The 16905-nt window shown below is 28.1% G+C and overlaps 1 protein-coding gene across 8 annotated transcripts in view; it reads left to right on the top strand.

Annotated features, from left to right (window-relative positions):
* LOC107441910 (uncharacterized) overlaps positions 1–16905 on the top strand; it is a 68897-nt gene that overhangs the window by 37795 nt on the left and 14197 nt on the right. For 2 of the 8 annotated variants that reach the window (XM_087160783.1, XM_087160779.1), the window contains exons 7-15: positions 390–483; positions 1916–1980; positions 2593–2696; positions 4370–4600; positions 4960–5019; positions 5467–5522; positions 8664–8853; positions 10268–10604; positions 13059–13174. In XM_087160783.1, the coding sequence (XP_087016909.1) occupies positions 390–483; positions 1916–1980; positions 2593–2696; positions 4370–4600; positions 4960–5019; positions 5467–5522; positions 8664–8853; positions 10268–10604; positions 13059–13174 (1253 nt within the window). Of the gene's footprint in view, positions 1–389; positions 502–1915; positions 1981–2592; positions 2697–4369; positions 4607–4959; positions 5020–5466; positions 5523–8663; positions 8854–10267; positions 10605–13058; positions 13175–16905 lie in introns of all 8 variants that reach the window. The other 6 variants (XM_087160782.1, XM_087160778.1, XM_087160781.1 and 3 more) reach the window with 3 other exon arrangements.

Genomic DNA, 16905 nt, shown 5'->3' with positions numbered 1-16905 from the left:
TTGTAAATTTTATTAGGAAAGAAAAATGCAATACCGTAGGTTTATTAAGCATTAAAAAAATTGGAAAATCAATAAAAAAAATAAATTAAAGGTATAAGGTGCAGGTCAGAGTCGGTCCCGTAAAAATTTTATTGGTTTAATAGATTATTTGTAATTGCTATTACAACTCATCATAATTTCTACTGCTAGTAATCCAAAATATATTGGTTGCTTGTAATCATGAATTCTTTCACCTATGAATTAATCTAAGATTTGCTAGAATTCCAGCATTTGATTATAATCATACTTTTGATTATAATCATACCTACTCTTTTGTTGTAGTGTTATATTTTACTGTTTTATCAAGTAGCTTTTTTAATTATTTAGTAATCATATTTTTTATCTTTTAGATACTCTTATTGATAGATTTAGATGGCTTCTATGGCGTAGTATTTATATGAAAATCATTAAATGTGTCAACTTTGATGTTTGGCTTTTATCCAGGTACTTATTCCCAATCAGGTAACATTTATTATAATATAATTATTAACTTACTATTAAAAATATGCTAAGTAAAATTCAAAGTTAAGGGTGAACCAAAAAAAATAAAAAATTTGGGATTGATTTTGATAAGCTTTCTTTTCATTACAAAACAGTTTTAAGTTTAAAACTTTTTTCTGCATAATGTTCATATTAGAGAAATTCTAATCCTGTTTTCTATAAGAACTATGTTTAAATTAGGATTCAAATTATGCAAATGCTGTTTTTGCTACATAATTTTAAACCCAGAAAGTGTCAGTATATATATTTTTTTAAAAGCTTTCTTTTTTATTAAATTTAAATCTAGAGACAATTTTAATACACAACAACTGAATTATAAGTCACACAACATTTGAAAGATATCATAGGATGATACATTTGAAAATAAGAGTTTTCCTTTGTCACACAACCAGCCTAAAATTATTCTTGATAAGAAACCTCAGTAGATATGCATTGTATTTGCTGAGTGTCTGATCAACTATATTTGTTTATCTTATGAAAATTTCTTCTAAATACAATATCAAATATTACTTACAGCTAACTACACTAAATTTAATAAACACTATTAATTAATGTATTTTACAAAGACAATACTTAAAATTTCTCATGGGTTTTCATTGAGCAATATTAAAATTCACATTGAGAAAATTCAACTTCATTTTTTCAAATCAATATCCTATGGAAAATTATAAAAGAGAAAAAAAACTCATTCAAGATTTTGCCATTAAAGTGCTTTAAATAAGCAAATTTTTGTTACGAACAAAATCTTTTTATTTTTGAACTTCAACCTTCATAAGTTCTACTTTTTGAGGTTAAAGTTACGTTTGTGACCACGGTTACGGTTGTGAATATTTCCAACTCTAATTAAATATAGTAATGTTTGCAATGAAAGTGCATTATATATATAGCAGTGAATGATGAATACTTTTTTGCCATTTAACTTCTATGATAGATTTTCTGTTGTTCAAAAAAATTTAGATTAAATTAAGAATAAAATATTTAAAAAAAAATCTAACTTTTAATAACTAAGACTTTAAACTGTTTCTTTATATATAATCTTTAATTTTAGAAGTAGTCTTTTCAAAATAATATAATAACTCTTTTCAAAAGGAAAGAAATGCCCGATTTTTTTCCTACCATTCAGGCTGTTTCTTCTGGTATTCATAGATGTTGCACTTAGATGATAGAACATATATGAAGTCCTTTTTTATTAAAGAATTAAAAAGAATTCATTCTCGTGGCTTGATGTTCAAGCAATATTTTCAAAAATTGTTTCAATTGTAAAGAGTGTCATAGTACATTTTTTGGGACTGTGAATTGTAAAATTAAAAGTTGCTTTTAGTATTCAAAATCGAACAGATTATATTTTAAGGCTAATGTGTTTAATATTTTATAGGTCGTTTAATAGAAAAGTTCTTGCTTTATTACTGCTGATACCTTTCTTGATATACCTCTTCTCTGGTAAGCTTTTAATAAAAATTTGATTAAAATACTTCAAGTGTAGAAAGCTTTACTTCAATACAACAACATTGTTACAAATGTTGGAAATTAGAACGTTGTAACTGGTAACTTTTGTAGCTGAAATAAAGCTTTATATGCATATGTGAGGAAACTCATATGAACTTTTTATGAGTAATGTTTTTACATCATAGGATATTTTTATGAATAGTAATATTTTTGCAGGAAAGTCACCAACTTTAGAAAAAGTAATTTTTTCAAATTCCCTATATTCCATTCCTTTAACTTGAAATTATCTGTTTTAAAATTGTCTTAATAATAATGTCCTGTAAAACATTTTTAAACATTTTTATACTTAATTTTTCTGAGATAATCCTGTCACTTTATTGCATTTAATATTCTATAATTTATATTTTTTCTTACTAAATGAATTTGTTGGAGATTGACTTTGTATTTAATATTGATTTATTTTTTTATATTTTTTAAAATTTTTATACTAATTTAAGGTATAAAAACTGCTTTAAAATTGTATTCTGGGTTTAAATTTTTAAAATCTTCATCTAACATATCATCTGTTGTAAAATTAGTTAACAAAAAGTTTTGTTTCTCTTACAGGAATAGATTCTAAAGAATTTTCTGTCGCTGAGGAATTTATTTCAAAGACCTCTGATTTTTCTTCATACATTTATTCCATCATTTCTAGTCCATTCACGAAACAAGTGAGTACATCCAATAATAAATGCTTTTAAAAAAAGTTTTATTAACATAAAAATTAGGCATAAATAGTTTTCTAACTTTCAATCAAATATTGTTTATTCTTGTAAAGTATATTGTAAATGCTTGATAAATCTGATTTTGTGACCCATGCAAGAATTCCTGCAGTCAGGTCGGCAAAAAAGATTGATATTTAAGGTAAAAATAAAGGGTACAAAATTTGTCCAAGTATAAGTATAGTTCAATTAATATTGATCGCATAAAAAATTTACAGTGTGACACACTTTTTAATGTTTGTCGATCTAATTATTATACTGTTTGTTATTTTAAATTTTTTTGAATTAGGAATTATTTTCAATTGTTCAGTTTTCTGTATAAACACACATTTAATTATTTAAAAATCTGGGTTTGTGATTTCTCATATATTTTCTTAAAGTAAATGGCACAATATTTTCTATTTATGTTATGATAATCAAGGCAGACTGAATGCATGTCTGTGTGTAAAACATGTGACTTATTTTTAACATAAAAAAAATTTCCTTGGCCTTGGTGCAGAATTATAAATAGATTTCTAAAGGCATATTATTATTAATTGTGAGTTTAGACTATTTATTTCTAAAACTTTTGTATTCAGTTTTAGAAAAATACAGTAAAACCAGTGTATTCATATATATATGGCCACTTACAGTCATCTTTGACAAGTAGTCAACTAATAGTCAAAAGACAGGTAGTCAAATTTTGTAAATTCAAAACAGCATCTCCCAAATTTTTTGATAACACTAAAACTCTTCCCCTTAAAATTTCTTTTATTCTAAATGTTTAAAAAAGCCTTGTATATGATTTTTTTCTGCTGTTTCCTTGATAACTTTAATTTTTTTTTACAAATATTATGAAAAATATTTTCAAAATAGAATTTTTTCTCTCCATAAAAAAGAATTTTTGATACAAAAATATGCAAAACGAGGCTAAGAAAACACTGTATAAACTGTAAAATGAAAGGCAACATAATGAAAATTAAATTTTTCTATTGACCCAACGAATAAAAAGTAAATAATTGAATTCTATTTTATTGCTTCCTCATCAGTTTTCAGTCACTTGCAATGTTTATGCTATGATCACCCATCTTTCTGTTTATCTCTTTATACTCCCAGATTTTAAAGAGACTGGTTTGTCTTTAATTAAACAAGAAGATTTGAAGCAAGAAGTAGAATTTTTTTAATCTTAACTTGTTAATGCATGCTTTACCAACGTGTGCATTCATGCTTTAGCTATCTGTCTTTAAGGTATCTAATATCACTTATGAAAAAATTAAAAAATTCATTTTAAAACAGCATTTTGAGTTAATAAAGTTATCTGCATGTCATCTGACAATCATCATCCAATGACAAACAAGTGAAAATTGAATGCATTTACTATTTATTATAACAAAGTGAAGTGAAGAAGCAAATTATGGTATAAAGACGAAAAAAGAAATTGCAAACAGTTCAGGATTCTAAGTTGTTATGCATTTTATGGATAGCTCAAAAGGTTTTTGATTAGTTTTGTGAAATGATTTGAGTATGCTTTAAAAAAAATTCTTATACTTTGAACTTTTAGTAGTTTATGTGCTTTATGATTTACTTTATTTTATTTTATTTGTAGTTGCCTTTTTTAAAAACTGTTATATTTTTTTATACAGAAAAGCACTGTCATTGAATTTTCATCAGGAGAATCATCAACTAGTGTTTATAATGTTTTAACTACTATTGCTGTTGCACCTTGGTACTTCTTGATCTCATTATATTCCAATTTCAAAAGTGTTCTGAATAACAACAGTAGCGAAGATCTGAAGTTAATAGCACTAGAAATTAGAAGGCTTAAAGATGATGTCACAAAAATGAAGGATTCTCATTTCAAAACTGTTCCTCCGGTAAAGGTATACAGTATTTTTATTTGTAATTATTATTAGGCTTGTATAATTTATTTTCTCATTAAATAAATAAAATATTTTTGCTGTTGGTGATTACTATGGCACTCATAATAAACTAATATTTATGTATCAATAATATTTTATTAATTTAATAAAATAGGCATAGTAATAAAGTGAATGATTGATTTCCAAATGTTTCATCTAGAAATATGAAATGCTAAAAACTTAATTATGTGAAGATTGAAAAAAAAAATCTAATGATTTCAGACAGATTTCATTTATTTATTTAAACTTATGTAATTTTGTGTTCTGATTTCTTCTAAATATGTCTGTCTTTGACAAAAATATTACATTTTTAGGATGACAGTGCGGAAAAAATACTAGTCTCTGATATTACTAGTCTTCGTCTTGAATTTCAAGTAAGCTCTATTCTGATATCCTTGTTTGCAATTAAATTAATTATTTTCGTATGGTATTCTGCCGGATTATTTTTCAATTCTATTATATATGCATGTATTTCTCAGTGTTAAATTTAATATACTTCATTACTTTTTCATTCTTACATATAGTTAAAGTGTCATTTTGCATTCTAATTTATTTTATTTGGAAAGCCATTTGGTTCTCTTTTGCAAAATTTTAGACATTTTATGGGCAAGCTAAGTTGTTTGAAATGCCAAATTAAGTTAAGAAATAAGGTATTGTTAAACAATTTGAAATATTTTTGGAAAAATATTTTAAAAAATCACTTGACGCTTTTAAGTTAATTGGATCTGAAATTACATGTACTAATTTCATTGTATTTGCTATTATAAAAGTTACTAATCATTCTGTTTTTTTATGTGATTAAAAAAGGAATTCCTTTTTAGTCTCTTACAGAATCTGTTAAGAAGTTAGAAAAAGAGGTTTCTCTCAAATCTGAAGGGTTAGTTATTTTATTTAATGCAAAATTAGTACTAAATATTGTTATTTGTACTCCAATACTCTAATGTAACTCAAATTTATCATGATTGTTTTAAACATTTCCTTTTAAAATTTAAATCTGATTTACTACTATTGGCAAATAAATTTTTTTTGTTTTATTTATTTAAATATTAGTTTCTTTTTATGCTGTAGATCATAGGTGTTCTTAATCTGTGGTTCACAGACTCTTAAAGGGCTTCAAAGCAATTTTTATATTAATTAAGTATTGGTTTAAAAAAGAAAATATTGGTTAAAGTTGTTATACTTCTAACAGTTGGGTTCTTACATGGGAAAATAGTCAATAGCATTTTTGAACATTGTGATGAAATAAGATTATTTTTTAATAGATATTCAAGTTAAATTAAATGGATGATTTGACAATTTTTCCTGAATAGCCAAAGCTGCTTACTTATGACTGATGTCTTTACTTTAATTGAATTGACTAAATTTGAATTTACACAGGGCACATGGTAGTATATTTAAATGGAGGAAGTAGAAGCAATTGTAAAAAACTTAACTTATTATTGAAACAATTATATGTATGAGTCTTTCAACTCTCTACGATAATAAGGAAATTCAAATCTAAAGATTTTTTATGAAGCACATAAAATTTTTATTGCACATACACAGGGCTGATTGTGCTCCAGAAAAAATACGGATTTCCGGATTTTTTGCTAACAGTGATCCGGAAGTTTCCGGAGATCGAAGGTCCAGACGTTTCAAGAAATCATTGATCACAGAAGTTTCCGGAAATCAAATTTTCAAAGGTTGAACTTAAAAACAGTTTATTTTATTTGTTTGTAAGGGAGAGCCAGAACTTTATAAGCTTATATTCATGATTAATATTCTTTTTTTATCATTAAATAGTTGTTATAATCACAAACTCAAAAAAGAAAGACATATTTGTAAATTTTAATTACTTCTCCAGGACATCATAGGTATGTGTAAATGGTATAGGTATGTGTAAAATGTTAAATATATTTTAAGTAAACTAAGAAATATTGAGAAAAAGGAAAAAAATCCTGGTTTAATTTTTTTTAAATTTTTCAATGTAAACTGTTTTTTTTTTTTTTTTTAACTCAAGAAATTTTCCGGAATTTTGACTTGGGCTCACAATCACCCCTGCATGCATTAAACTGCTCTAAAAATGCCTTAAGAATTATATTTCCCATTTAGATTGTAGGAAAAATGAATTCAGCATCTATTCAACAATGCTATTTAATACCATCGAACTAGATATTCTTGAATAATTATCTTATAATGTGTCTTTGAAATTACCATTCAGCTGAAATGGTTACTTCTCAAATCTGATTGCCTTGCACTTGCAGATGAAGTACTCCATTTGATTCCGTTTTGTGCTACTTAACTGCTCTTTCTTGTACTTTTTTATTATTGAAATACACTCAATATAGTAACATATTTTTTGAATAAAACTTTCTAACATAGTAGTTTTGATTTTAAAAAAAAATTTAAAAAAAGTCCACCCACCTTGATAAATAAAAATTATTTTTACCAAAAACTTTTATTACAGAGTAGCCACTCGTTCAAGAAACTAGAAAAAATTTAGGAAAATAAGGAAAATTTATCTGCTACTTTGTAAATTTTTGAAATATTAGCTTTGAATTTTGACATCGCTGCTTTCATTAAATTTTATTACAAATGTTTCAATCAAATATTAGCGCTTTTATGTAATCAATCTTATCTTTTAATTCATAGCTACTGGTACTTTCATAAATTTTTCCTGGCATCAATGCTGTCTTTTTAAAATTTGAATAATCTAATTAATCATTTCACTTCTCTTAAATCTCTTGAAACAAAAACATAATAGTTTTATTTATAACAAGTTCCTATGAATCTAAAGTCTCTGTTAAATATAAAAATTTTAGTCTTGAAATAATCAACAATTAGTTAAATATTCTAATAATTTTAATATAAGTTTTTTCTTTTTTGCATTTCTCTATGAATTTCTAACATAAATAAATTGTAAGTGAAACCTTGGTAAAGAGGAAAGGCAAAATGTCTATAAATGTACTAGATGGTTAATAAGTAGCAATATATTTTAATTTTTTTTTATTAAAGTAATACCAATAAGATAAATTAGCCAAAAATTGTATCAAAAATGCAAAATGCCTTAGGTATATGGAAAAAAATTCGTAAAATCTATTTGCTTAACAAACATGAAAGATATGTCGAAAATCAGGACATTAACAGGTCTTCCATTACTCTTTATCTACCGAATTTGTTTTTGGGAATCATTCTATACTTAGAAAAATTCTAATGCTTTAGTTTATGATCTTTCTAGTATCCCACCCTTTCCCAATTTATGAAAGTCTATTCTTATTGCACCTTGGGGTTCCTACAAAATCCCCTCATACTTGTCTCCTATCTCCTTTCATTATTATCTTGTTGAACTTGTGCTGCTATCCCTGTTAGTTTAAACCTGTTTCTCTCTTTACTTCTCTACTATCATTTGGTGTTTAGACACTGAGGAAGGTTCTTTTTTATGGAACCGAAACTATAGCCATTACCATAGCACCATTTCCAGAGTTGCTATCTTGCTCCGGACAGCGGATAAATATTTATGAGTGGGTAGTCTTTTAATGTATGATTCTTGGCTTAGTAAATTCAATTCATAGGGTTTTTACTCGCCATTATTTCTAAATGATACAAAGGCTTTCCTGATATGCCACTTTGTTACAGTTAAGTCGTGTTGAGCCTTTTAAAAAGTTGGCAATATTAACTGAAAACATGCACAGTTTGGTTTGTAGTTCTCTACTGTTTTTAAATATTTTGCTGAATCCAGAGCAGTTAGCATCTCTGCATTTCTGTACTTTCATTTCATTTCATTATGTACAAAGTATACCCTATCATTTTTTGCACAAAATCTATTGTTTAAAATGAGCCATCAGGCTCAATAGCTTTAAGAATCCCTGTTGTAGAATATTTCTATTAATAGTAGGTGTATAAGTATTTGTAATTAGAGGCTCTTTTATCAGATGAAAACTAAACAGTGAGAGTTTCTACGGGTTAATTTTTTATTGATGAAAAGTGAGTCAATTTTGTGAAATATTCTATGCTCATTGCTTTTTTTTCTTTCCTTTAGACCTTCAAAGCATACCAGTACTGTAGAAGATCACAATGCTCATATCATACATATTAATACAAAAATGAAGTCACTTGAAGATCAACTTTCAGATTTGAGAATTGCCTTAAAGAATTGCTGCGATGAAAAATGGACCTTATCGGACTTTACATCATCTTTTGAAAAACATTTTCTGCAGGCATTAAAAACTGTAAGACTTCTGATTTCTTTAACTGAACATAATATATGTTTTGCACATTAATAGTTCGATGTTTATGATTATTCTCAAAAGACTATTTTAAAAACTAAATGTAATTTCTTATATTGTTGATTTGTCCCGCAGTAGACTGATTGTAAAGACACGGTTCACAGTAGAATACCTAAGTCAGGCATCACTGGCTGCGATCAGTAAGCGGGTGGGTGATCACTTTGATCAGCCTGCGTAGGGACGGAAGGTGCGCGGTATTGGTCCTCGTTAATACCTACTTACCAACTTATATTGTTGATTGAATATTTAATTTTAGTTGTAATTTCTTGTTAATGTTATTTTTTGCTGGCAATGATTTTCAAATTGCATTAAACTCTTACTTTCGTAAAAATTACTTCTGTAAACAATGTCTGCAATACAAACTTATGTGTACTGCTTCACATACTTATGTGTCATATTATTGCAAGCATAATATTTCATACTAATCATATCATTATTTCTAAAATAATGACCTAGAAAAATAAAAATGTTCTGGATTAACTGTCAAAATTTGATTAAAATTGTAGCTTTTCTAAGGGATCTTTTAGAGTGAGAAACATTTTGAATTTCATAATTTTTTTTATTTATTTTGAAAAAATGTACAGTACTTTTATCAATTTGAATGGTTATTCAAATTTCTGTTTTTAAATTGCAAATAACTAGTATTGATTTAAATATCTAAGCAATTCATATAACATGAATTCTTTTTTTTTTCCTCTCTTTTTAAAAAAATATTATTGTTAAAAGCTTGAATCTTATACAAAAAAATTACTAAATTAAATTATGTTAAGAGCAACCTACACTTTTGAAATTTTAAGAAGGATTAGAAAATGCTGGTATTGTTTGAGGAGAAGGTTGTCAGTATAAAATTCTAATACTATTTTGTCATTATTATTATTTATTTATTAAATTTTACTTTTTCTAACTTAGGTATTTCAAATTATTTGTGTTTTCATATTTAGGTTAACAGAACTTGAGATATTTAATGAATCAGTTCAACTTAACTGTTATAATAAACCCAAATTAACTAAAAAGACAGTTTATATGTTTCTTTTACTTATTTAATCCTATTCATAGCAAAATTTTTGTAATGTTCTTTTTAAAATAAATAATTAATACAAATTTGTGATCTATCCCCAGTATTTTAATACTTATTAAATTTGATTCAATTCTGTATTTGGAAAGGATATTCAGTTAAAAATTATGCAATGTTCGTTATGTTTAAATAATATGTAAACCATCTTTTTTAAACCTAAGTTATATTACATAAAAATTTATTTGCTGATTTTGCTTATGTTTTTAATAAATTGATTCGAATAGTTTAACTAATTTTTCTTTGCTTATTTTAAAAGCAATATTTTTCTTACTATTTTAATAGATGGTGGAAAGAGACAAAGACAAAACATCTCCATACTACTTCTTTAATGAGTGGCTTCGGGCTCAAATGAGTGATGATAAAAGAATATTATCTCAATTAAAGTTAGAGCTTGAAAAAATGAAAGCAACAGGTGCAGAATATGATGCAGAAGTTGTTGAAAATCTTGTCACGAAACATATGGAATCCTTGAGAAAAGAGTTTATGTCATTGAATAAGGCTGAAAGCCTATCTGACGGAGCTTTCTCCCTGAATGTAGTGCAAAAGCTTATTAGAGAAGCTATAATGCTCTATGACGCCGATAAAACTGGAAAAGTTGATTATGCTTTGGAATCTGGAGGTAAGAAAAATTTTTTATATCAGAATATTATCCTGATATAAACATACCTGCCAAGTCACCTGTTTCTTTATAATGACTCCTGTATTTTAGGACTATATTCTGTTTACCTTATATTCTCATATTTGTTGAAGAAATTAAAAATATTTGAATATTTGGTAATCAGATATCCACTGATGGCAAAAATACTTTTCATATTCCTCAACAGATGATGCTATTGCCAGTACTACAATATATTGAGTGTTAATAGTTTAAGTCGAGCTGCGATAGCGTGGGGGATAGAGCATTCATCTTCCAATGAGGTGAACCCAGGTTCGAATCCCTTGGATGACTGGTCGATACGAATTCCGCATCTGGCTTGCACCGAACACAGCACTAATGTGATATATCATCAATGGTAGGCGGATCACGGGTTAGAGTCCCCTTGTCGTCAGGCTTACCGTGGGAGTGTTTTGTGGTTTTCTCCTCTACATGTAACTCAAATTTGCGTTAGTTCTATCAAAAAGTCCCCCATAAAGCAAATTTCTCCCAATACTTGATCCAGGAGTTCCTTTGCCTCCTGAATTGGGTTCAAAATTACAAGACTACGGAGTTGAACATCAGTAGTCATAAACCCAAAATTATGTTTGTTAGTAACATCTCCGTTATTTTATTTTTTCTATGTTGGCTGGTGTGTATAAAAAATTTATCAGGATAATATTCTGTTTTAAAATCAGGATCCTGATAAATGTACAGTAACATGGGAAATATAATTTACAAATTGAAGACATTTTTAATTTCTAAAGGATGAATTTTCATAATGCAGTTTAAAATAATATATCAGGAGAAAATGTTTCTGACACTCTTGTACGGTTATTTTTGCCTATTATTTGCTTTAATCTTTCCTTGTAAACAAAAAAGAATTTCCTTACGTTTTGTGTGCAAGAAAGCACATTTAAACAAATTTGTTGCTTTAATTTGTACATATTTTATACAAAAAGAGTATTACTGTATTATATTTGTCATTAAGTTTACATGATGATACTAAGAAAATAATTAATTGAAAAAATATTTAAACATGAGCATGTAAAAATAATATAGAACTTTACATTCGTTCTTATTATATAGTTGTCCCATTTCTATGATAGGTATATTAAATCTAATTAGGTATATTTTTTTGTAGTGTGATTCTTTAGCACATATTTATTTCAAACATTGGTTAAGCATGTGCTCAGAAAGTTAAGTTTTAATATGTGTGGTTAGTTGTAATATATTATGTTTAATATTTTTTTAATAAAAGTTTACTAGGAAATATTGTGAATTGTAAGCATAGAAGTCCAAAAGAGTCAGGAAAATGTTATTCAAAACTTGGCCCGGCACCGTAACTTACATTTTACAGCATAGTTACCAAGTCACTAATACTATTTATATTCGTTTTAAATGTCATAAAAACAACTAAAAAATTATTTCTAAGTGCTTATATGTTTTGTTAACAAAAACTTAAAAACATGAATGTGAATGAAGGAATGTGAAAGAATGCAAAATGTGAAAGAAGGAATAAAAATTTTTTAATAAATTTTTCACTTTAATCATAGAATCTGGAATCACTATAAAGAAAAATTTTAATTTTTTGAAAAGTTTCATTGTGTATAAATAAATAAAAAATATACTGAATGAATTACAAAATTTAATGTTCATTCATGTTTAATAAATATTTTGTACCTTAAATGAAGAAGCAAAAGTTGCTGAGGTAAATTGTTGTCTTGTAAAAGTTCTTGAAAGATTAATTGAAGCTTAATGTTAACATAAATGAAGTCCTTAATACACTTCTAAAATTAATTTCAAAATAAAGTTTAAAGTAATAATAATAAATAAATAAGTTTGGATTTTTACATCACATTAAATATTTATTTTGCATTAAATTTAACTATGATTCAAAAAAAGTAGTTTATTATTATAAAAGCTATTATTTATGTGTGTCAAATGTCATATGTTTTACTATTTTTTTTTAATTAATGTATTGTAAGCTTTTTTGTGCAAAAGTAAGCTTTCTACAATTGTAGTTGAGATTTTTTTGGAAGTGAAGAGTTAACCTTTGGATATCCTTTTATAGTTCTAGATCCATTAACAGAAATAATTTCAGAGCCGGTCTTAAACTTTTTGCCCAAAATCTCACACAGTTTAGCATAGTTATTTTCTTGCATAATTAACCAGTATTATTTCATGTGAAATGTTTATATGAAGGAGAAAATTTATACAAACTTTCCTCTGACTGTTACTTGATTGCTAAGATATGTGTTATTTTACTTTTTTGCTCAAATGCAACCGGGATTGCTTTGAACCTATATAATAGTGTTTTACTAATAAATATTCTGCATTAATTATGAAAAAAAATTAAAACAAAGGAAAATACGCATAGTTATAATGTTAAAGGGTTTAAGTTGTAGTCCATAATTAATGGTATGCTATTACTGATAGGAGGAAGTATATTGAGTACCAGGTGCTCTGAGAGTTATGCTGAAAAAGATGGTACAATAAGTGTCCTTGGTTTGCCACTTTGGTCAACTCATAGCTCACCTCGGACTGCCATTCAGGTATGGAATCTGTTATAGTATAATATCAGCATATTGTATGTTATATAATTATGAAATTTTGCAAATATTTTTTACTCATTATTCTAATAAATTAAATATATGTAATATGTTATCATTATTTTAAATTTCATATGAAATGTAGTATGGTTGTTATTGTATACCTCTTTTATTAAAGTTTCATACTTATGTTAAATAAAAAAGAAAATAATTTTATCATACATACTGAAATGTTAAATTCAAAACTGCTTGTATAATCTGTGGAATATATATATATATATATATATATATATATATATATATATATATATATATTTCTATATATATATATATATATATATATATATATATATATATATATATATATATATATATATATATATATATATTTCTATATATATATATATATATATATATATATATATATATATATATATATATATTTCTATATATATATATATATATATATATATATATATATATATATATATTTCTATATATATATACATATATATATATATATATATATATTTCTATATATATATATATATATATATATATATATATATATATATATATATATATATATATATATATTTATATATATATATATATATATATATATATATATATATATATATATATATATATTTCTATATATATATATATATATATATATATATATATATATATATATATATATATATATATATATATATATTTCTATATATATATATATATATATATATACACTGGTTATCATAAATTAAGGAAAAATCACAAAAATAGCGATAACTCTTTCAAAAGTAAGCCAAACCGTGCAAAATTTGCATATGTTGTCCACTAAGAGTAGCTGAGTAAAATTGCAATATGCAAATTAGTGGCGCTGCACTCGGCTTACGTCATCTGCCTGGAGCATAAAAGTCCAAGTTTGAGAGAAAGCACACAAATTTTACTGTGATTGCGACATTGAAAATCTGAGATAGCCAATTCGTAATAATGACCTCTAGGCATCATTTGCCTGAAGAACTACGATGGAGAGCCATCGGGAGACTAGAGGCAGGGCAGAGTCAATCAGAAGTGGCCAGATGGCTAAATGTGAGTCCATCTGTGGTTCATAGACTTTGGAGGCAATTTCAAACCACAGATTCGGCATCTAGGAGGTTCAGTCAAGGACGGCCAACTGTTACGACCAGTGCCGATGACCGATATTTGACATTAAGTGCACGCAGGAATAGAACCGCTACTCCGACACATCTTAGATCCTCTCTTGCTGCAGCCACCGGAAGGTTGGTGTCAACGTCAACTGTGCGCAGAAGGCTCCACGAAGGTGGTCTGTATGCGAGACGACCAGCCATTTGCGTGCCGCTCACATCACGCCATAGGAGAGACCGTTTGCAGTGGGCCCGACAACATGTCCACTGGACGTCAGATCAATGGAGGCCTGTTCTCTTTACGGATGAGTCCAGGTTTAGTCTAGAAAGTGACAGTAGACGTTATTTGATATGGAGAGAACCTGGGACCCGTTATCATCCATCAAACATCCGTGAAAGAGATGCATACGGAAGAGGCAGTGTCTGTGTTTGGGGAGGCATATCCTTAGGAGGGCGCACATACCTCCATGTCTTTCCAAGGGGAACCGTGAATGCTCAGGTTTATCGAGACAACATCCTTGATGCTTATGTGCGCCCATATGCCGGGGCAATTGGTGATTGCTTCCTGTTACAGGACGATAATGCAAGACCACACAGAGCTCGCATTGTTGATGATTATCTTCAACAGGAAACAATTACTCGCATGGAGTGGCCAGCTCGATCCCCGGACTTGAATCCTATCGAGCACGTTTGGGATGCTCTAGGGAGGCGTGTATCTGCCATCAATCCGCCCCCTCAGACCCTTGCCACGCTTGCAACTGCTTTACAAGAGCAATGGCTCTCACTTCCTATTGAACTGATAGACCGCATAATTGAAAGCATCACACATCGCTGTTTGTGCTGTATTGCTTCTAGAGGCAATCATATTCCATATTAAAGGTACTTTTTCTATTGCAAACCGATACTTCCAATTTGTTTATTTTATACATGTGCTAATTTCTATACTACTATTAATGTCTGATAATTTCTTTTTATGTTGTTTAATACCTTACTATGTGTTGTATATTGTGGGTAAGTTTCATAAAATTCCATGTGTAATTTCTTGAGTTATCGCGATTTTTGTGAATTTTCCTTAATTTATGATAACCAGTGTATATATATATTTCTATATATATATATATATGTAATGTTAAAACAATTATATATTAAATATAATCCTTAAATAGAGCATTTATCCAACGCGCAAACATTTAAAAACCTTTCCCACAAGAAAGTAATAATATTGATCTAATTATCTCAAAAAATGTGATGATGTGGCTTTAGAAGCTTGGGAAATTGATCAGTCCCACGCTACTGAGACCTATTAAACATTTAAATATATTGTCCAGAAAGATATAAAAACCCTCTTTCCAAGGTCAAATGTGCTATTCTCTACTTATCCACCAGCATGTAAGGTTGTCATTCTGGGGCTCTGGCCCTTACTTTAATAAAATTATATTATGATTCCTGCACTTTCCTGTATCTTTTTCAAGAAGCACCGGCCACACTACGAACTTATAATGTTTAGGCTTTCAAAGCGTAACAGATAAGTCGGCAGTGATAGTTTCCTGTCGCGAAAAATTATTATTGAAAACTGAAAATGCTATTTAATTTAACAATGGAATACATCTTTTGATAATCGACTTTGGCTTCTAAAATGATTCGTAACCTTGGATTAGAAATTCGAATGCGTGGGTGTGGTAAAAAAGAACGAGAACTGTTATTTCTCTCTTTGTTTTGTCTTCTTCTCGCTTTAATCACCGATTAGAACTTTATTTTGATGACTTTGGAATTAAGAAACAGAAAAATTAAACGAATGATGTCTGATTCAGAAGAAAAACAGGTGGATGCTCCAGCACGCGTTAATATTTCTCCGTGTGAGGATAAAAATAATTTCCCCAACTGGATCAAGTATTTCAATAAAAAATGTGAAATTCTACATTTGGAAGAAAACTGGAAAATAAATAACATATCTGAATACCTGAATAAAGACTTATTTACCTTCTACATTAATGAATGCATAGAAATTGAAAAATGGACCGAACTCGAGGAAAAACTACAAGAAAAATTTTCTCTTTCTAGAGAAGATAAGTATGAACTTTTTCTATCTATGAGGCCATCTCCAAAAAAGACATTTTCTGAATATGCTACAGAGAAGTGGAGAGCGTCGAAGGATCTAAGCATAGATGAGGAGCTGTTGCTAGAATCCATCAAAGCTGACGTACCAGAAAAATTTCGTAATTTTCTGAGTATAGCATCTCCTTCTACTGTTGAAGAACTTATCAAGTTGTGTTCAAAGTTAGAAAAAAATGAAAAGTGTGCCTTCAATAGACCTACTCCCCAGCAAAAAAACTGGAATGATAATCCAAGATACTATGAGCAACCAAGGCAGTGGATTCCCCAGCATCGGTACAGAATGGAGCAGCCAAGGCAGTGGATTCCCCAAAATCAGTACAGAATGCAACAGCCAAGGTTTGTGAATTCTCTTAATCGCTATGGAGTACCTCAGCATGATTCCCAGCCTCCGCAGCACAGCAATAACAACAGCTGTCCATCAAATGACTATTTATGTGTGACATCGCGAGTGAACAATAAGAATTT

Source organism: Parasteatoda tepidariorum, chromosome 4 (genome assembly GCF_982258835.1).
Source record: "Parasteatoda tepidariorum strain Cologne lab strain chromosome 4, Ptep-v5.0, whole genome shotgun sequence".
NCBI classification, from domain to species: Eukaryota; Metazoa; Arthropoda; class Arachnida; order Araneae; family Theridiidae; genus Parasteatoda; species Parasteatoda tepidariorum.
Note: the sequence above shows the minus strand (reverse complement) of the source record. Positions and strands in the feature narration are given on the sequence as shown.